General features: G+C 33.7%; 2 protein-coding genes across 2 annotated transcripts in view; one reads left to right on the top strand and one right to left on the bottom strand.

Annotated features, from left to right (window-relative positions):
* LOC114329274 (F-box only protein 25) overlaps nucleotides 1-22067 on the bottom strand; it is a 52066-nt gene that overhangs the window by 26677 nt on the left and 3322 nt on the right. The gene's annotated exons all lie outside the window — the stretch shown is intronic.
* LOC114329282 (enkurin) lies at nucleotides 682-21869 on the top strand. The gene is made up of 4 exons (XM_028278330.2): nucleotides 682-953; nucleotides 9204-9401; nucleotides 12002-12195; nucleotides 21672-21869. Exons 1-4 carry the CDS (start codon nucleotides 734-736, stop codon nucleotides 21855-21857), a joined length of 798 nt encoding a protein of 265 aa, XP_028134131.1. The 5' UTR covers nucleotides 682-733; the 3' UTR covers nucleotides 21858-21869.

Genomic DNA, 22067 nt, shown 5'->3' on the forward strand with positions numbered 1-22067 from the left:
GAGACCGTTATCGCGCCATGATAATGGCCTGAAATTGAAGCTCGTGGTCTAGAAGACATTTGATTCCAACAAGATGACTCCACTTGCCCTACAGCCTGTGAAAGCATGGCTTTACTGCAAGAACGATTCGGTAAACATTTACTTCACGCTTTGGACCAGTGAATCGGCCGCCTAGATCTGGTGACATCACACCTTTAGACTTTTTCCTTTGGGGCTACCTAAAATTCAAAGTCTACATGAATAAACCGGCTACGATTGAGGCATTGAAGGCCAATACTACTCGAGTCATTGGTCAAATACCAATCGAAATGCTCGAATGCGTCAGCGAGCATTGGAACTTCAAAGTGGAGCATCTTAACCACAGTTACGGCCAACATTTAAAATAAATTTAGGATATAATATAAAATATATAAATAAATATACAATAAAATAAAATAAAGGATTTTCAAATAAAATTCATTGTTTTCATTATTTTTTCTTTCTGAAAAATGTACCTCATGAATCACCCTATATTAAGTTTATTAATTTGAGTTATCAATAGTGAAGAATAGGACTTTTTGTGTTAGTACGTGTCCGACAATGACTCTGTCAAAATATTCCCAAGCTGATCTAATCGACTATATCTAAACTCCTTGGACCATTTTGACCGTCGTTATAGCAACACAATTTTTGATTTGTCAATATTCGACGTTTTTATTCCAATTTATGACACTTGTTCTATGTACTACGAGAGATGTCCGTAATTTTAATAACCAAGCACAATGAGAACATTTACAATATTTATAAAGCCCCCAGTGAAAAAAAGAAACAACCGTACAAATCTAAATTTAGGGAAATTACCGAAGACAAACGGTTACAGGTACAATCGTATATCCAGCAAAAGGAACATGCCACGATGGGGGTACCAGAAGTAGAACCGCCTGATCCTCATAATTATCTTAAAAAACGAACAGGTAATTCGAAATACATATTAATTATATAAACACATAAGAATATCTACAAGTAAAAAGAGGTAAGGTAAATAATAATAATAATTTTAACATATTTCCATTTGTATGTGTGTGCTTGTAGTAGTTTTCAAATACATTTTACAGTAAAAAATATTATATTCTATATAAATCTATCTAAATAAAAAAGTCTCTAGCTCAAAATGAAGTGACTTATAATGAAAAGAATATCAGTAACTATTTTTTCAGCAAAAAAGTGTTCGGAAGCAACCCCCTAATCAACACTCTAATTAAAATTAGTCATTGACCTTATTTGGTCTTTTTTATTTATGTATTATTAATAGGTTTTAGAAGTTTGACCGGCTTAGAATGATTAGTTTAAAAAAAATGCAGTTAAAAGCGAATAACGAATTTTTGTAGTTTGAAAAAAATGGCCTTTTCTTCAGAATACCAAGATTAGCATCGGAGATACGAAAAAATGTTTAAATATGAAATTGTAGCTTATTTAGTTTCCAAGAACCTGGTTTGCAAACATTTTTTCTACGGCAAAAATTGAGTGAATCGTAAATGAGTATATCCGAAAACATTGATTTTTTCGATATAAAACTAACACTTTCGATAGCGAATAAATCGAAAACTATTAATTTTATCAAAAAAATGTATAGAACATTTTTTGCTTAGAATGAATGTTTTTATCAACTTTTGCGGTCAAAATATAATAAAAAATTTCCACCTCCGAGATGGGGTGGCAATCACCCCCATGGTAAAAGCGCCTTTCGGCATCATATAGGTTTTGATCCTTGGACTATCCACTACTTATTCTCGAATTTTCAAGGAAATCGATCTATTCTGTAAAAATTGCGAGGTGAAAAGCTTCAGTTCCTGGCCTATAAGTAGTTTTTTGATTTGTTATCACCTTTGTTTTATTTTCTCAGACTTAAGCTCATTTAGCATGTAGATTAAAGCTAATTAATAATTCCATTAAGGCAACGGTCATCAAGGAAAAATACCAAGGAGAGGATGTCTTGATCCCGCGTATACCGATGATTCCAACTGACTTACAATTTGATTTTCCCGTGCGTTGGCAATGTGCGATAAACAAATAGCAAATCCAATCGTTGGAAGTTTGTGGAATCAACTTGGAGTTTCTATGTTTCGCGCATCCACAATTATTATACGTCTCGTGTTTATTAGAAAGTTTTAAATTGATTCAACTTTTTTCATAGATATTATTTTTGTACATGAGTACAGTAAAATTTTTAATTTATTTTAAGATATTTGGCAAACGGCGTGTTTTTTTTTATAGTTAGTTTAGAGAAATGTATTTTCGTACTTTTATTTACACAGCGGAAAACTTATCGTTTTTCCAGCAGTAACAAAAAGAGTCGAAAATTTCAATGTTTTTGCAACAAAATTTTACAATGTTCGAAATGGCTTTTTCCAACTTTATTTAAATTCTTTTGACATAATTCTCGCTCCCTTGCCTATGCTACCCATAATATCATTGTTAAAAGGTACTAGTACACTTTAGAAGACCAAAAATAAGCATTTTTCAAGATTTTTTTCTCAGAACCTTTATTAAAAATTAATATAAAACTTTTTAGGTATTATTATATAACTCTTACATAATATAAAAAATATATCTTTCTTCATTTATGCACGTACACTAATATTGTAGAGGACGCCAAAGTCGAGGCCTCTAAAAAAACTAGTTCCAATGGCGCACAGTTAATCTCAGGATTGGGATCTCTGAAACTAAAAAATTCTATGGCATTTGAAAAAGGAAGGTTTCTTACGTGACAATTTACCACCGTTAGTGAAAAATTCTGCAAAAAAAATTTACGGAAATTTGAAAAAATTTTGTGAAAAAATCGCCCGTTTTTCTTCAGTTTTTCATGGTTAAAAAATATTAATTTTTTATTTGTTGGTCAAATTGTGGTAAATTGTCACGTAAGAAACCTTCCTTTTTCAAATGCAGTACGATTTATTTATTTCAGATATCCCAATCCTGAGATAACTGTCCGCCATCATTTTTCGAGGCCTCGAATGTTGCGCCCTCTATAATATTAGTGTACGTGCATAAATGAAAAAAGATATATTTTTTGTACTCTCTTAGAGTTAGATATTAATATGTAAAAAGTTCTATATTCATTTTTAATAAAGATTCTAAGAAAAAATTCTTGAAAAAAATTATTATTTTTGGTCTTCTAAAGTGTACTAGTACCTAAGTTAATTTTTTTCTGAGTTATGTTATTGCAAAAAGGTTGTTTTAGTACATTCTTTAACGGCTTTTGCTGTAAATTTTAAAGAACCGCTTGGATTGACATGAAATTTGGCATACACATAGCTAACATGTCAAAGAAAAAAAGTGATATGGTGCCGATGTCTGCTTTTGCCCTAGGGGTGAGTTTCACCCCATCTCGGGGGTGAAAAAGTATATGTCCAAGATATATCCCGAAATGGATAAACTGACTAATTTTAAGCAACTTTTGTTCTATATAGTTTTTTCACCAAATCAATACTTTTCGAGTTATTTGTAAGTGAATATGTTCCTTTTTCAACTAAATAACCACGTTTTTAGACGGTTTTTCGCAAATAACTCAAAACGTAGGCATTTTGTCAAAAAAAATATTCTTACCAAAACTATAGTCTATAAAAAAGTGAAAAAGACGGTGTATATGTTAGGTCTCTATACCTAACAAAAGCAGAGTTATAGCTAATGAAAAATAGGTTCATATTCGAAAAATTCCAAATAGAATAATTCAATGTGAAATATCCAAATAATAAAGCATTCTGGGGAAACACATTACAACTGTTTTAAAGTGTTAAAAAAAGCTTTATTTCTGTTTTTATAAAAAAAATTTGTAGCATCAAATGTAACCAAGTTACGCTCAAAATAAAGTTGGTCCCTTTTGCTTTGGCAAGAAAAAATCAGGAAGATCACCCCCCAATTAGCAATTTAAATGAGATTAATCGTTACCGCTTCACAAGTTACTTTACTTATGCTGTGTTTATATGATCTGTAAGTTTCATCGATTCAAAGTGCTATTTTTGAAAAAATTTGGTTTTAAAGTAAAATTTTTATAACTTTTAATTTTCAAAAACATGCTTTTTTTCAAAATAACTTAAAAATTGTTAGAGATACCAAAAATCTTAACAATAAAAAATTCGGCTTTAATTTTCTGAATATTTTGTATTTTTTTGTTTTTCTGTAAGACAAAAGTTGGTTAAGATTCGGTGTTTCTAAATTTGCATACACTCGTGATAAGTGACTCGTTCAAGCTCTTTTAACTACAGCTGTTTCAAAAATAAGGACTTTGAACCGATGAAACTTACAGATCATATGATCAATATATACGCGAGTAAAAAACTTGTGAAGTGGTAACAATTAAGTTCATTTGGAATGCTAATTAGGGGGCGATTTTCCCGATTTCTTACCAAAAAAAAGGGACACACTATATTTTGAGCGTAACTTGTTTACTTCTGATGCTAAAAAATGTTTTTTAAAAACAAAAATAAGCATTTTTAAACACTTAAAAGTTAAAATGAGTTTTCCTCAAAAAAGTGCTTCGTTTTTCGGTTATGGCACGTTAAAATATTCGATTTGGAATTTGACAAATATGAACCTATTTTTCATTAGCTATAACTCTGCTTCTACTAGGTATAATGACCTAATATATACACCATGTTTTTCACTTTTTTACGCGCTATATTTTTGATAAGAATTTTTTTTCGACCAAATACTTACTTTTTGAGTTATTTGCGAAAGATCGTCTGAAAACGTGGTTATTTTGTAGAAAAATTACCATACTCACTCGCTAATAACTCGAAAAGTATTAACTTGGTGAAAAAACTTTATAGAACAAAAGTTGCTTAGAATTAGTCATTTTTTACTATATCGTTTTTCCAGCAATAACAAAAAGAGTCGAAAATTTCAATATTTTTGCAATCAAATTTTACAATGTTCGAAATGGCTTTTTCCAACTTTATTTAAATTCTTTTGACATAATTCTCCCTCCCTTGCCTATGCTACCCATAATATCATTGTTAAGTTAATTTTATTCTGAGTTATGTTATTGCAAAAAGGTTATTTGGGATTAAGCAATTAAATAATAATTTTTGATAAATCACTTTGAAATTTTAAATACACTTAACATTATAAGGCCTCATTTTCCACGCAAAATCAAGGTTAATTTTTTACAATCATTCATTATTAAAATTTATTGAAAATTTTAGACTTCTTAGGTTTTTTAGAGTTTTCTAAGCAACAAATTAGTAAATAAACATTCAAAGAATCGCCACTTTAAAGCTTTAAACCAATGTTTTACCAAATAATTACCTCCAAATTCGTTAAAGATGCTTGACTCTTTACTGGTAGAAGAGTTGTTAAAATGGTATATTTTTTGGCCTTAAATTGGTATATCCTTTTTCTTAAACTAAGAGGAGTAAACTCAAAATATTCACATCCAATAATGTCACTAGAAAAATCACCTGGTTCACCTTCTTTTTTTGGTTGATCATGTCGCCCTTCGACAGCAATCCATAAATATTTTAATAAACTAATACGTCACTAAAGAGTTCTAAAAATTAGCTGTTTTTTTTATATAAATGCAGACTACAAATCTAAAAATTATAGGATGCAGAAAACAGAAAAAATCAGCGATATAACTTAACTAACCTATGAATTTTAAATGCCAATGGTATCAAAATTTCATAATTTGGTGGAGTAAACTTGCCTGCAGTTGGACCAATTACATACAAGCATTACGGCGTGGTAAATTTGAATTACTCCTACTAGCCTCCTAGTTTAAAAACGAAGTATAATAATTTAAAAATTCCACCGAACTCACTGCAGAAAACATACTTAGAGGTTTTGGATATTGAGGTCCATAAAAGTGAAAAAACTTGTCAGACCCCTGGCTTGACCAGTCCCAAACAGGATACTTTTTCACCTTATGTCTCTGAATTATACCTCTGAAACTCATGAGACACGATCCCTTTTGAGGAACATATTTCATGGGTTTTAGAGAAATCCGCAGCACAAAAAAATATGTAAAACATATCTGAAATACATATATTAATAATAAAAACGAGGAAAATTAAATTAATCGCCAAACGATGGCGGATGTGAATATAGATCAAGGTTCTAGGATGCTTACAAACACGTCTATGATAGTTAATTACACCTAAATAATACCAAGGAATTAAAAATCATTTTTAATAGATCTAAAAATAAATTGTTGATAAAGTATTATTATAGTCACGAAAGGGTATTAACAAGCAATGGGATCTCTCTCTGACAATCTTCGTTTACGTGTTTTATTTCTCTCGTCGGTTTTTGTGAATATTTTTTAAATATGGTAACTTTTTATCAAGTTTATTTCTTGTACCAAGGTAATTACTAGAAAAAACCAATGAATTTAATTTTTATACGAGTTTGAAGCAGTAGACCAATTCATGTATTTGTCTTCCTTGTGAACGGAAAATAATTAACATAACAAATGCTATTTCTGAACAAACAACTAAATAGGACAAAAATCAAAGATATCAATACACAAAGCCCTTATTTTACCCCTTAAATGCATTATGAAAATTGTTGAAACTTGTTATTCCGAGGTTTTTAAGGTCGCTGAACACGAATATTGCTTCGGCGATGCTGTACGAGGTACCTGCTGCCCTTTATATACGTTATCTCCTGAATATTTATAAAAATTCGTTATAAAAACAGTTGAAAATCATCTGGGGTTTTTTCAGGTCGCCGAACGATAATCTTGTATCGAAGATGCTGTACGAGGTAACTAGTGCCCGGTATCTACGTCGTTTTATGGAAATTCAGAGATCGGTATAGCGGAGATAATTATTGGTCACAAGCTTGGTCTTCTGAGGAGTTTTTTAAAAGTTTATTAGAATATAAATTAAAGAGGTTAATGGTAACAGAACCCATTCCTGTCACTCCGCGTTCTGTTTGCTATTCCCCACTTGTATAAGTGTCACCTTTTACATTTACCTTATTTCAGTGGCGTACTGAGCATGATTCCGCGGAACCAGGGCCGGGCCCCACAGGGGCCCGCTCTAATACGCTTTTTGTTTCTTTTTTTTATAATTTGATGGGGACATTTTGAACTACACAAGTACATACTAGGAAATGTAACTGCTTTAATAAATTTTTATTTTTGGTAGGTAATTATAAATAAAAACGAATAATACCTATTTATCAAAGAATTAAAAAACAAAATTTTTTAAGAAACATAGGGAACGATTTTGTCAGGTTCTGTACTCTTTTTACCTGCTTAAGCCGAAGCCCTGGTTTCAACACTTGTTTAAAGAATAACCGCCTGTACCTACTAACCCAAACACTTGTGTTTATATCAGCACGATCCATAGTTGTTGTAAACTACAAAGTTGTAGAAATTATACGGGGGGTTATAAAAATATTCCCAAGACAATAAATTAAACGCTAGATGCTCCTTTTGTTCGTATTTATAGCACCTTCATTCTTCAGCTTTTACCTACTTTTAGGTAATTCTTATAAAATATCTGATATTAAATTCTAAATAGACAAAAATGAGAACAACCGAACTTAAAGGTACGTATCAGAACTTTCGCCCTTCATATGTGGAAGCAGTCACTGCAGTTAGTAAGTTTAATCAGTACAGTTACAGTTTGAAATATCTAAGAGCTAAGACAGTGATCTAAGGCTGTGGTCTCCAATACACGCTGTACAGCGTCTTGTTATCTTATTACTATCTATCGGCTATCTTATTACCGCTAGCTTATTACCGAGGGCCAGAAGTCCCTTAGAATAAATAAATAGTTTCTTTTGAATGAGATATTTGAAATTAAAAATCACACTCAATTTCCTCTTTTTATTTTCACCCCTTTAACTTATTAAAATAAACATTATATAAGTTCTCAGGGACTTTCGGCCCTCGGTAATAACGTAATCTTTCATTCTGCATTTAAATTTTAAAAAAATACCTATTCGTTTTCTCAGGATTCGAAAAAAATGAATTTGAAAGCGAAAAAATGAAAGCGAAAATTGCTTTATTAATTTCTTTTTAAGAAAATCTCGTCGTTTGATTAAAGATATCTACCCCACGGTTATCCAAGGTTTTATTTTTGCTATTTTTTTATTTACGCGTTTTATCTCCCTACTCCTAGAGATTTGTTTGAACATAATTACATATTTAACTTATTTATAAATGTATCATACATATGATATATTATGTGCAATTTGAGAACCTCTTTTTTTGATATAAATTGCATCTAATTTTCATTTTTTTAAAGCTGTTTTCCGATATTCAGGTTTTTAATTATGACTAAACAGGCCTGGATCCCGCGAATCAGAAAAAGTTTATTAATAGCAAGCTGAAAATTTGTTAATAGCTTAACGGTGTCTATTCGGACAAACTTTGATATACGGGAACACTGTAACAGGGGAAGTTGTAACTGTGGAACAGGTTACAGGTTTCGAACGTCAGACTACGAAAATATCCCATGTATTTTGTCGGACAGAACTTCCAATTGATTTGTTACCCTTTCATTAAACTCTCATGCAAAAATCAGACTGCTATCTTGCTATCTATCACCAATATAATTCCTGCCATTTGACATGTTCTACGTGTCGGACTTATAAAATGCCTAACATATTTGTCGGACAAACATTTTTCATATATTGTATAAAGTTTGCTATTGAATGAACTTAAAAATAACCTGCTAGTTTTCACAATCATAAACGTGTCAGGATGACAAATTCCACAATTAAACTCACGTTCCACAATTAAAACTTCCCCTGTTCCAGTGTTCTCATATATCAAAATTTGTCCGAATATAGACACCGTTAAGCTATTAACAAATTTTCAGCTTGTTGTTAATAAACTTTTTTTGGTACGCGGGATCCAGGCCTTAGATGCAGAAAATTTTTGAGTTTCATTATTTAGGTATTAAAACGGCTGGAGTAAAGTGATCAGTCATGTCAGTATGAAAAACAAGAGGATTAATATTATTTTACTGTTTTAAATCAGCTTGAGTTTTTATATGATGATTTATATTTAATGTTTATTAAAAACTTTTGATATACAATGTGTGTTTTTATTGGGAGGGGGAACCCGCATTCCAACTGGAACCAGGGACTGCTGATCTATCAGTACGCTACTGCCTTCTTCCAATACATATGTTTTAAATTATGAATAAAATGAGCTCGTAAGTAATATTAAGGACAAGTTCCAAATTTTACAAAACAAATGTTTGTTTTAGGCAAGCCGTGCTACCTTGGTAAAGACGTTATTAAAAGAGAAAAAGTAAAATTAAAAATGGACGTACCGAAGCTCGCTGAATGTCTAAAGGCGTACAAACCCGCAAAGACTTCCAAAAACTTTATAATTGAAAATGTAAAAACTATCCATCAAATGAAACCTAAGGAACCAGTACCCACAGTAGTGATAGATCGGCAAGGTAATTGTACTCAATTTTGTTATTCATATTTTATAAGTGTGGTCACGAATATATTACTCTCCTTTTTCTTCACGTGCCGTATCAGATTTATCCCAAGTTGGCGATCACCATTGCGAAAGCTTCTCGAGCTTCTGCAACATGGAATAATTGCCCTGCATCATTTGGTATCTGAGTCCATTTACGAATGTTTTTTAACTAAGAAACTTGCTTTCTTTCTGTACTTCTACGGTCCTCTATTTTTTTCTTTAAGGATCAGTTGTAGTATTCTACATCGATTTCCTCTCACTATGTATCCCAGGCAAGACATTTTCCGGTGTTTAACAGTTGTGCGATTAAGGAGCTCGCCGTAGAGAACTCGGCTGGTTCTCTGGTCGATTTTGCACACAGATTTTGGGAACTCCTTCTTTTTATTTGTCGAAGGACCAGCTGGAAATGCACCTGCAAGGAATAATCTTTGCTAGGGATAAGGAGAGGGTGATAGGTAATTAAAACACAATGTTTATAAAGTAACAAAAAAATATCGAAGAATAAATGAGAGATAGCAGATTGATATTATAAGTTTAAATTACAAGTAAATGAGACAGTTTATCACGAATAGAGTTTTTGATAGAACAGCGAACCGTTTGATACAGTTGATACAGATTATATTGTTTTACTATTTGGCACTATCACTTACTGCCTAGTTGATAAGGCCACAGACATTAACTATATTGTTATACATGAGGTGAAAATAGACAAAAACTACATTATTTGGAGATTCTTCAATGCGGTGTGCATTCGACGATGGTTAAAAACAGACTCTCAGTGTAGTTGGGCAACTTTTAGTTTCGTTGTTTGGCGGGAAAAGATAGTTGGCGGGTATATGGGTAAAAAACTAGTTTTGAAGGGACATATACAAGGTTCTAATTTGTTGAAATATTGAAAATATTTGTTCACTGTAGAAATTTATGGGAAATTTATACAACAGTCTTTAACAGTTCTCTATGTGTGTTGACCCTCCTTAGTACTTCCTCATTAGTTTTTCTTGCTGTCGAAGGTATCTTTAGCATCCGTCTATGAATCCACATTTCTGTTCATGGTCGATAAATCTATTGTCCAATCTTCTGCACCATACAAAAATACAGACCAAACATAGCACTTACCATTCTGTCTTTGTTTCTCACCTGAGAGAAATGACATAATTTTCATAAAAGTAGTTTTAGTCATTGCTATTCTGCGTTTTATTTTTATGTCTGTGTCTAGTGTCTAGTTGATCCGTTATAACAGTTCGCAAATATGTCATTTTGTGAATTTTTCCAACTTGGACTCCATTTAATTGAAGGCTGCATCTGGATCTGGGTTACGATTAAAGCCTAAAAATTTGGTTTTGTTTGATTTTATTTTAATGACCATTTCCTCTCCTATTTCGTGAATACAATCAAGCAGAATTTGAAGACCTTCAATATTTTTGACAGAATTACTGTATCGTCCATGTATCTAGTTACATTAAGTAGCTCCTCGTTGATTTTGATTCTGGTCTTTTAAATAACTGGTCTGAGTAAACATTGAACAATGTTAGGGACAAAGTGCAACCTGCTCAAGACTCAAGACTGCTCGTTGTATGGAGATTTCGTCAGTGTAGTTATCTCCAATTTTTACGGTAGCAGTTTGATTCCAGTACAAATTTTTAATGACACGAATATCTTTGTCATCTATTTCTACATTTTTCAGCATCTGCATTAATTTTTCATGATGTTCTTTGAAGTTCACGAAGCATACAAATACATATTTTCTTTGATCACGGCATTTTTGTAATAGTATGTTTAGCGCAAAAAGTGCCTCCCTGGTTCTTATAGCAATTCTTAAACTAAATTGGGTATAAAAAATAATGAAGTAAAACCACTTCTATGTAAAAGGTATATTTAATAAAATTTTAAAAATCCGAATGGATTAAATAAAGTAGGTTCATTCAGAACGTTTTCGGACCTATCAGTCCATCATCAGTTAATTCGTATTTACTTGTTAACTAGCCCCAGAACCAAACAATGGTTGTACTTATAATTCAATCTACATTATAGTGTTGTGAAATTGGAAAGGCTAAACGCCGATGTTAAAAGAATACCTCCGGGAACATGGTGAGACTCTAAACGAGAACTTGGCAGACCTCGTTGGCCCAAGATCGTTGTTAGGGTTCTCGTTTAGAGTCTCACCATGTTCCCGGAGGTATTCTTTTAACATCGGCGTTTAGCCTTTCCAATTTCACAACACTATAATGTAGATTGAATTATAAGTACAACCATTGTTTGGTTCTAGGGCTAGTTAGCAAGTATATACGAATTCACTGATGATGGACTGATAGGTCCGAAAATGTTATGAATGAACCTATTTTATTTAATCCATTGGGATTTTTAAAATTGTATTAAATATACCTTTTACATAGAAGTGGTTTTACTTCATGTTAGAGTTTTTTAACTATATGGTATACAGCCAACCCAGGGAACTACCCCTTTTAGTTTAAATTGGGTATCTTCGAGATCTTCGCATTTGCGTCCAATTCTGATCGACCATATATATCGACAATAAAAATAAATTATTAAAATCGACTATCTATACACTTTTAGGTAACAAACAGCCTCTGAAAGCAGGCCTGGAACCCATCTACATAAAAATCCCACCGTTTGGCAAGACGCCCGCATATCTAAAGCGATTCATCGACCAAAAAGAAAAGGAATACCAGATGAAGAAAGACGCCAGCGGAGTAGAACAACCTTTATGCAAATACATCACGAGAGATCAAAGAGAGGCATTGCTGAACGTAAGTAGTTTTAGCTATTACAATGCTATTACCAAAGAAATACCAAGGGCGGATCCAGGGAGGGGGCCATGGGGGCCATGGCCCCCTCCGAGAATTTAAAAAAGTATAAATTTAAACATTTGCAGTTCAAACGTTTTTAGTTTCATACACATATATATGTGCAGAACCGGGGATAAATACCTATGTTTTCTGGACTAGAATTGAACAAAAGCAGTAACGAGAATGACATAGGATGTTTTATAAATCAAAATGTTGATAATTTTACAAAGTGCCAATTGTTAGAAAAACCTTGACACTGGCAGCCATTAAAATCGTATTAATTTCCATATTCTGTATACAAAAAGAATAAAAAAGGAATGAAGCGTTACTTGGGTCACCAGCACTTAGAACAAAGGAGTTGGTTGGTATTTTCTCACAGTCAAAAGGGATTGTTATACAAGTATTACGTTTTATTTTTCTAATGAAAAATATGGAAACAATAAAAACATGACAGCGCAAAGCCTTATCACGAAACCTTTAACATCTTTCGCCTAACTTATGGGCAAAGACGGAGCCACACAAACCTATGAAAAAACATTATACCACAAGAAGTGCGTTCAGGTTGAGCTGAATTTTTTACAAAGTTATCGCAACCCGCAAAAATCGGTCATTAACCAGATAGACTCTCAAAGGTCTAAACAGAGACAAGAAAATAAAGAAAGACTACGACCAATACTAGAGTCCATAGTGTTCTTAGGTCGGCAAAATATTCCTCTAACAGGCCATCATGATAATGGCCTTCTGCTTCTAGACGAAGATGCTGGACCTAGCAATGAGAGGAATTGTTAAGGTTTAAAATCACATCAGGACAGGATTTAAATAAGACTCTTAAACAACACCTATCCACAGCATCAACTTGAGCAACACACATTAGTAGTACCAGTAAAAATCAATTAATAATATGTTGTGGTGAAGAAATAATTGAATAAACAATGGATCAGGTTGAAAGTGCAAATTATTACTCTGTCATATTTGAAGAAACGACCGATGTATCGCACGTGGAACAGCTTTCTCTAAATTTGAGATACATACACAATAACAAAATTCGTGAAGATTTTGTCATTGACGTTTATGAGAACATAAAAATAATTAGTGAAAATCAAGAAAGAGGGGAAACAAGGCCTGACAAGAGAAGGATTGGGAAAATAATTATTGCTTACTTGTTGAAAGAACTGCATTTGGATCCGAAGAAATGTGTAGGAATCGGTACTGACTTTAATAATACCTACTTTAATAACGATAAGTTTTGAATGTCTTTATAACACTCAAAAGTGTGTGAAAAGTGCCTTAAAACTGAATATTCTAACTCTAATTTTTTAAAATTACCCCCTGACCCTCCGGTACACCTCCCCAAAAAATGTTCATGGCCCCTCCCGAAAATCGGCCCTGGATCCGCCCTTGCCAACAACGTCGTTGGTGTATTCTTTGCTATTACCACCGAATTACTAAGTAGTGTCTAAACGTCTAAAAATAAAACGCTTCCTACATGCGCAAGATTAGATTTACACCGTTTTAAAGTTTACTATCAGGAAACAGGAAATTTTGGTAACGAATATTAAGGACGTGTACCGTGTAGGTTAGTCACTTATCTTATTTGATTGTATTAATATTTACTTCGTTTTATTTTCGTATCTTCAGTAATGGCATTGGATCGAAAAAAAAACAGTATGTATATTATCTAACAATTAAACAGGGTGTTAGTAAATAAATGAGATAATACGCGGATGACACGGTGTTAATTGCGAGCAATTACGAAGAATTTCAACATCTGATTAATTAATAGGATAAGCACAACGTGTGGTGAATATGGACTCAAGCTAAACACCGCAAAGACCAAGGTGATGGTTGTTAGTAAAACGCTTAGTAAAACGCCAAAACAACCGGAAGTAGTAACAGCTTATGGTGAACAATTCGAGAGAACTAACAGTATCACCTACCTTGGTTGTAATCAAAATAAGAACTGGGACATGAGCAAAGAAATTAAAGAAACTTTCATGTGGAAACATTACTTTGAATCTGAAAATTAGATTAGTGAGATGTTATGTCATCATCATCAGTGGCGTTACAGCTCTTTATGAGCCAAAGCCTTCTTCAGAACAATCCTCCATTCGCCCCTGTCTCTGGCAACTCTTCTCCATGATCTAATTCAAATAGATTTCAAATCATTTTCTAGGTTGTCTTGGTACCTAAGTCTCGGTCTTCCTCTTGTTCGTTGTCCTATCGGCCCTCTTCGGTCAAAAACTTTTCTGACTATGGCAACTTCCTCTCGTCTGATTACATGACCTATCCACCTAAGCCGTGCTACCTTAATGAATTTTACAACGTCAGGTTCTCCAAAACGTCTATACAACTCAAAGTTGTAACGCCTGCGCCACAAACCTTGACCTTTTATGCCTCCATATATTCGTCTTAGTATTTTTCGCTCGAAAAGTTTGAGTAATTCTTGGTCATTCTGTGTAAGTGACAAAGTTTCTGAACCATATGTTAGCACTGGTCTTATTAGTGTTTTGAATACAGTCAGTTTAATTTTTCTAGGCGTTTTTGAAGCCATCTATCTTTTTAAGCCATAGTAACACTTATTTTGTACATAGTAACATTGATTTTAGTATTAAAAAAGAATTTAATGAAATCAAAATCGACAGTAAGCAGAATTTTAACTTTAAGAGAGCCAACTTTATAGAACTTTATAATGAACTCTATTTATCTGACTGGTCTTTTCTTTCCACTGATCTTGATATCAACAGCAACCTAAATGCCTTTTATCAGTATATTCACAGCATCTTCTCTAAACATATTCCTCTTAAAAAGAAGCAAACTAAACGTTATCCGATTTGGTTCAATGGTGATCTGATTAATCTTCTGAATACTAAAAATAGAGCTTGGAACGCGTACAAAAAATCTCGTAATATTCAAAATTACACTGAATTCAAGAGAATTCGTTCAGAATTCAAATACTTTAATCAAATAATATACAAGCGTTATGTGTCTCAACTAGAACTCAATCTTAAACAAGATCCTCGTAGCTTTTGGTCGTTCATAAACTCCAAGAAAACAAATTGTTCTATTCCTGAAACTATGTCGTATAATAATATAAAGCTAGAGACTTCACAGGATATTGCCTCATCATTTGCCGATTTCTTCTCAAAGTCATACACCGATATTTCTCCTCCTGACCATATCACTCCCAAATTAAATACATATATTGCCGAACAATTGCACATTCCCGCTTTTACAAAATCTGAAATTGAACAGGCCATAAGGAAGATTAAGCCGAACATGACGATGGGATCAGATGATATTCCTGCATTTCTCATAAAAGATTGTGCCCACGTATTTTCAACTCCTCTGTGTACTTTATTTAACTGCATATTATCCAGTTCGGTCTTTCCCACACAATGGAAAGTTTCTAAAATTGTCCCTGTGTTTAAGAAAGAAAATCGAACTTCTATCCAAAACTATAGGCCTATTGCTATCATATCCAACTTTAGTAAAATTTTCGAGATATGTATAAATAAACACCTTTACACCCACATTTCACCATTCATAGTTCCCCAACAGCACGGATTTATCAGTGGTAAATCTACTTTAACAAATCTTGTTAATATCACTCAATTCCTGTGTGAAGCATTAGAAAGAAATGCTCAAGTCGACGTCATATACACTGACTTTTCCAAAGCTTTTGACCGCTTAAGTCATAAAATTCTACTGAATAAGCTCAGTTCTATTTCAATCACACCTACGCTGTTACAATTATTTAACTCTTATTTTACAGATCGATGGCAATATACATAAATTAGAGGTTTTAAATCAACCCCTTTTCCTCAGTTATCCGGAGTACCGCAAGGTTCAATTGTAGGGCCGCTATTGTTTGTGATATTCGTTAATGATATTGTTGATGACCTAGATGTTCATTTACTAATTTATGCGGACGATTTAAAATTATTTTTTGAAATTAAGTCACCCTCCGATTGCATTAGACTTCAAGAAAATTTAAATAAAATCAGTATATGGTGTGACGCTAATTGTTTGCAGCTAAATGCGTCTAAATGTAATGTTATGTCTTTTTCTAGAAGCCCTTCTCCAACACACTATGATTATCATATACATAATACTTCCATTTGTCGCCCCTGCTCTGTTATATAAGGACCTGGGGGTCATATTTGACTGCAGACTATCATTTGTTCCACACATCACTAATATCGTTGCGGGTGCGTTTAGTACTCTAGGTTTCATTTTACGAAATGCGAAAGAACTTACCGATATTGACACTTGCAAAGTTTTATATTCATCTCTTGTTCTCCCCAAACTCGATTATGCATCGATAGTTTGGTCTCCAATTTATCAAAATCACACAACTGTTTTGGAATCAGTACAGAGGCGGTTTTTAAAAAGTATGCACTTTAAATCCACTGGCATTTATCCTGCTAGGGGATTTTCTGAAGAGCCACTTCTCGATAAATTTAAGATGCAAAGTCTTCAGCGTCGTAGAATAACTCAATCTTTATGCTTTTTATTTAAAATTATTAACAATCAAGTAAATACTCCTGAGTTATTGCAACTTCTTAATCTCCACTTACCACGTGTTGCTTCTCGTACTTCACAAACGTTTTATGTTAACAGAGCCAGATCAAATATTTTGGTGCAGTCACCTCTAGTACAAATGCAAGCTCACTACAATGCGAACTCTGATCTCTTTGACATCTTCAATTCTAATTTACGCATCATTAAGAATACTGCTAACGATATTAGGTTGCAACCAGTCACTTTTTAACATCTTGCTGTTATATTATATATTTATTCTGTATTTTTGTATTTAATTGTTTTACATACTATGTATTTTCTGTTTTTCTTTAATTACTTTATAAGTTTTTGTTCGTCGTTGTTCGTATGTGAGTGTGTTTTTCTCATTTTGAGTTTTTTCACACACTTACATATAAACGGCGTTTATGTAGTCTATGTATTTTATACTGTTTTGTTGTTATGTGTATGATCTGTAAACGGTAAATTTACTAATACGCTTAATACACTAACCCAGATTGTAATTGGTCCAGTACTGTTATTTGGGTACTAAATAAATAAATAAATAAATAAATTATTGGCGAGCACTATTCTTCTTTTAATTTCTTCACTGACATTGTTATCTTTAGTTAGCAGCGAGACTAAGTATATGAAGGTGTCGACACCTTCCAGTTCTAGGTCATCAATAATTATTATTCTTGTAGGTGTCGGGTTGCTTGACTTAGTGCAACACATATATTTGGTCTTTTGAACATTTATATTTAGTCCCATTCTCTGTGCAGATGCTCTTAACGACTGAAATGCTTCAGTCAGAGATTCTGTGGACCTAGGACCTACCTATGATGTATATGTCATCTGCGTATCCGACAATTTGTACTGATTTGTTAAAGATAGTACCATTCGTAGTAATCTGGGACTCTCGAATTATTTTTTCTAATGCCAGGTTAAATAAGAGACACGATAGTCTATCACCCTCTGTCTTTCCATTTTTGCAATGGAAGGGTCTTGAGAGATCGTTTTGGATTTTTACCATGCTCTCTGCACCTGTGAGTGTAAGTTCAGTTAATTGGACAAGATGAAACGGTATTCGAAATTCTACAATAACAAGTAGAAGTTTATTTCTATTAACGGAGTCATATGCGGCTTTGAAGTCAACGAATATGTGGTGGGTGTCGACGCCGAACTCTAGGGTTTTTTCAACTGCCTCACTGTAAATATCTGGTCCTTTGTTGATTTATTAGGACGGAAACCGCACTGATATCCTCCCACTATTTGTTCGGCGTAGGGGAGGAATCTTTTGTACAATACGTTGGACAACACTTTATACAGTAATCCCTCATTATCCACGGACTCATCAACCGCGGTTTCACTTATCCACGGTTGCGATATCTGTTGAATCTTTAATAAGAATATTTGATTATTTTTATAATTTGACCAGTCGCGTTAAATTACTCATGATACGCCTCTGGCGCTTGTTCTTAGTAACAATACTACGGAAATTAGTTTATAGTTCGGAAGGTTTAAAATACCGGCGAATGTAGACGCTTATCTCAGTGTCTTTATTTTTGTTGATATAATAATACTATTTCACAGATATGCAATTACATATTTTGTACTTCCACAGTTCTCGTTTTAACGTCAAAATTACATAGTTTTAATATATATGTAATTGGGATTATATATCAATTTCTTCTTTGGATCGTGGATCCCTCACCAACCACGGTTTCACCAACCACACCTTTCTCTTCGGAACGTAACCCCCGCGGTTGAAGAGGGATTACTGTATGCCATATTGAGTAGAGTAATGCCTCTATAATTATCACACACCATCATGTCTCCCTTTTTGTGTAGAGGACACAGTACACCTAACTTCCAGTCTGTGGGTGTTTCTTTCTGTTGTCAGATTGCAGTTATCAGTTTATGCATGTGTTTCAGGAGGGTGTCGCCGCCGTTTTTGAAAAGTTCGGCAGGGAGATTATCCGAACCGGGGGCTTTATTATTTTTCAGTGTTAAGTGTTTTCTAGTGATGTTATGTGTTCTCTACTATTTTGTACGGCGTCGAAGCTTGGACTTTAACGCATACACTTCTTCAGAAACTGGAAGCCTTTGAAATCTGGGTGTATCGGAGAATCCGACGAATAAGTTGGGTGGATAGAGTTCGTACCGAAGTTGTTTTGCATCGGATGGGAAAAGTCACAGAAGTCGTAAGAACAGTTAAAAATCGAAAACTTGAATATTTTGGGCATGTTATGCGTCCCCGAGAGAGATATAATATACTCCATTTAATAATACAAGGCAAGGTAGACAGAATAAGTTAGTAAATAAGTGCCAACTTTAAGAGGTATAAGCAAAAATAATGACAGTTTACTTTATAAACGTATGTCCGCAAATACTTCGTTCTCACTTGAAACACGTACTCAAAAATTGACAACTCATTGAATGTGAGAAACTGCTATGCATTTAAAATTCTTAAAGAACATCAACTGCATCATCATCATTCTCTTTGCCTTATCCCTATGCGGGGTCGGCTTCCCTAATTGCATTTCTCCACACAATTCTATCTTGGATCATATAAATGTTAATCCCCTTTACCAAAATGTCTTGCCTTATTGTCTCCCCCCAGATCTTCTTTGGTCTTCCTCTTCTACTCCTTCCAGGAATCTGCACTTCAGCGATTCTTCGTATTGGGTGATTAGCGTCTCGACGTTGAACATGACCAAACCATCTTAACCTATGCTCTCTCATTTTGGCATCAATTGGTGCCACACCTAGACTTCCCCTAATATACTCATTTCTAATTTTATCCTTCTTTGTCACTCCACTCATCCATCTAAGCATTCTCATTTCCGCCACATGCATTCGTTGTTCCTCTTTTTTTTTCAATGCCCGACATTCAGTTCCGTGCATCATAGCCGGTCTTATGGCTGTTTTATAGAAATTTCCCTTCAGCTTCATTGGAATTTTTCTGTCACACAACACACCACTCGCTTCTTTCCACTTCATCCATCCAGCCCTAATTCTACTGCGTGCATCTCCATCTATTTCTCCATTACTCTGTAATACCGATCCTAGGTACTTAAAACTATTGCTTTTCACGATCATTTCACCATCCAAAGATACCATTTTATTTGTAGTAACTCCATCTTTAAATGAACATTCCAAATACTCTGTTTTTGTCTTACTAAGTTTTAAACCTTTTTCCTCCAGAGCTTGTCTCCACTGTTCGTTTTTGTTCTAAATCTCTTTCACTATTTCCTATTAACCCTACATCATCAGCATACATTAGACACCATGGAATGCTACCCTGTAGTTTCGCTGTTATCTGGTCCAAAACTAATGAGAATAAATAAGGACTAAGCACCGAGCCTTGGTGCAATCCTACTTTCACATGAAATTTATCAGTCTCTCCCACACCTGTCCTAACACTAGTCGTTACTCCTTACTCCCTTATACATATCTCTCACAATCTTTTGAAGATTGAAGAAAATATCCCATTAACACAACAAAACGAGTAGTTTTATTGAAAATTTTTCAAAAAGTATGACACGTGCTGCGTAGTTAAAAATGATAGCAGTAGGAAATTAATAACCATAAATATAAATTTTATATTTGCTCGTCCTTCATGGTCTACTGATAAATTAATAAATAACTTCAACAAGTTTCTATTTTAGAAAATAGTGTTAACGTACCCGTGCAATATCAAAACAAGTATATTATAATCGCCATTATTTGTACGCGGATTACCCGGTTTGCCTATTATCCACAAGCATTCCATATTTAGGTATATAAAATTAAATATTTTGTTGATGTTTATAGTGGATCAAATTTTGTTTCTACTTTTTCTTCTGTTGAGTTTTCCCTTGTTTTAAGATGGCAGAACCAAATATTCAATAGAAAAACCAATAAAGAAATTGGACCAGATAACATTCCAGCTGAACTGAAAAATGATACAATCAATTAATAGGACCACATCAGCGCTCTAGTTAATATTTTTAATGACGTGCATATTACTTGTGAAGTACCTGAGGAATGACTTAAGTCTATTTTTAGAGCAATTCCTGCAAAAATATGTCATGTATTATGTCTTGGCAAAATTTATGTTCAAACCAACTTCCTTACAGGCGGCATTTAACTCATAAGCATAGAGAGCATTTTGCCTTTGACATTGTTTCATTTGACGTTCAACTCCAATTGTATAAAAACATGCTCCACAACTGCCGTAAAGCTCTCTGAAACTGCTCTCCTTATCTGATTAATTTTGATGTTTGTTCATTTTGTATCTTTGTCTAGTCTTACGGTCATGGTTGCATTATTGTATGTGTTTGACAAGACCAGGTTGTAGTATCGAGAATCTAACTTTCCTCAAACGCTCTCATTACGTTGCTAATTTTACAAAAGAAGAAAACAGTAGTCGGGTGTATTCGATTATTCGATGAATTTTTTATAATCCCTTTTATTCTTTTTGTCATTTGTTAATTTTCTCTTTAGAACTTTAAGGCTCTTCTTACGTTCAATCGTTTGTTGGATTTGTTCACTTTTATACTTTTCGGTTGTCCGTCATAATAAATTTTTGTATTCTTTTACTTATCTCTCTAAGTTGATGGTGTTCAGGTGTTCTTAGCTTCTATTACTTTTCACTTTTCTTCTCTCTTGCATTAATGCTTGTGTTTGGGAACTGGCCTAAGATCTTAAGGGAGTGGTTCAAATACATTAGTACAGAACTATTTAGAGCGGCAGTCAACAGGATCCGCATAGCCATAATGATTTCCAACCTTCGATAGAAGATGAAGAAGAACTTTTAACGAAAATTGTATGTTTATTAGTAAGGCATTTTTTTGAATTGTATTTTAATATTAGTAGGTTCAATTTGTTTATTAAGTTAATTGAAATGTTCACGATTCATGTTATTACTCTTTCAGGGTCTTAAACAAAACTGGGAAGAACTCCAGCAACAATATCAGGGACTCCCAATTTTAACGGATACCATACCCAAAATTCTACGAAAATCCAAAATGGAGGCAGATCTTAAGCAGTTAGAAAAAGACATTGTTCTATTAGAAAGGCATCCGTATATTTATGTTTATGAGGACGATGAAATACAATAATCTTTAGTTAAATGTTTGTTTAATTTATGAACTTGTATACTTCCAAATATTCATTACACTTGAAGCAACATAAAGGCACGTATCCATTACTTTGGTTTTCCGTGCTCCGTGTAGTACTCAAATGGATGCGGCATGAGCTAAACTACATATTATATAAACTGCCACCGATAAGAGCGCCGGACTCCACTTGCGATTTTGTAGTCGCGAAGA

This window comes from Diabrotica virgifera, chromosome 7 (genome assembly GCF_917563875.1).
Source record: "Diabrotica virgifera virgifera chromosome 7, PGI_DIABVI_V3a".
NCBI lineage: Eukaryota > Metazoa > Arthropoda > Insecta > Coleoptera > Chrysomelidae > Diabrotica > Diabrotica virgifera.

What these genes read in the sequence shown, in the direction of transcription:
- LOC114329282 (XM_028278330.2), top strand. Translation starts at nt 734, where the DNA reads ATGTCCGTAATTTTAATAACCAAGCACAATGAGAACATTTACAATATT. An exon ending in TTATCTTAAAAAACGAACAG is followed by an intron (nt 954 to 9,203) that starts GTAATTCGAAAT and finishes TGTTTGTTTTAG; the next exon opens with GCAAGCCGTGCTACCTTGGT. An exon ending in AAAGAGAGGCATTGCTGAAC is followed by an intron (nt 12,196 to 21,671) that starts GTAAGTAGTTTT and finishes TTACTCTTTCAG; the next exon opens with GGTCTTAAACAAAACTGGGA.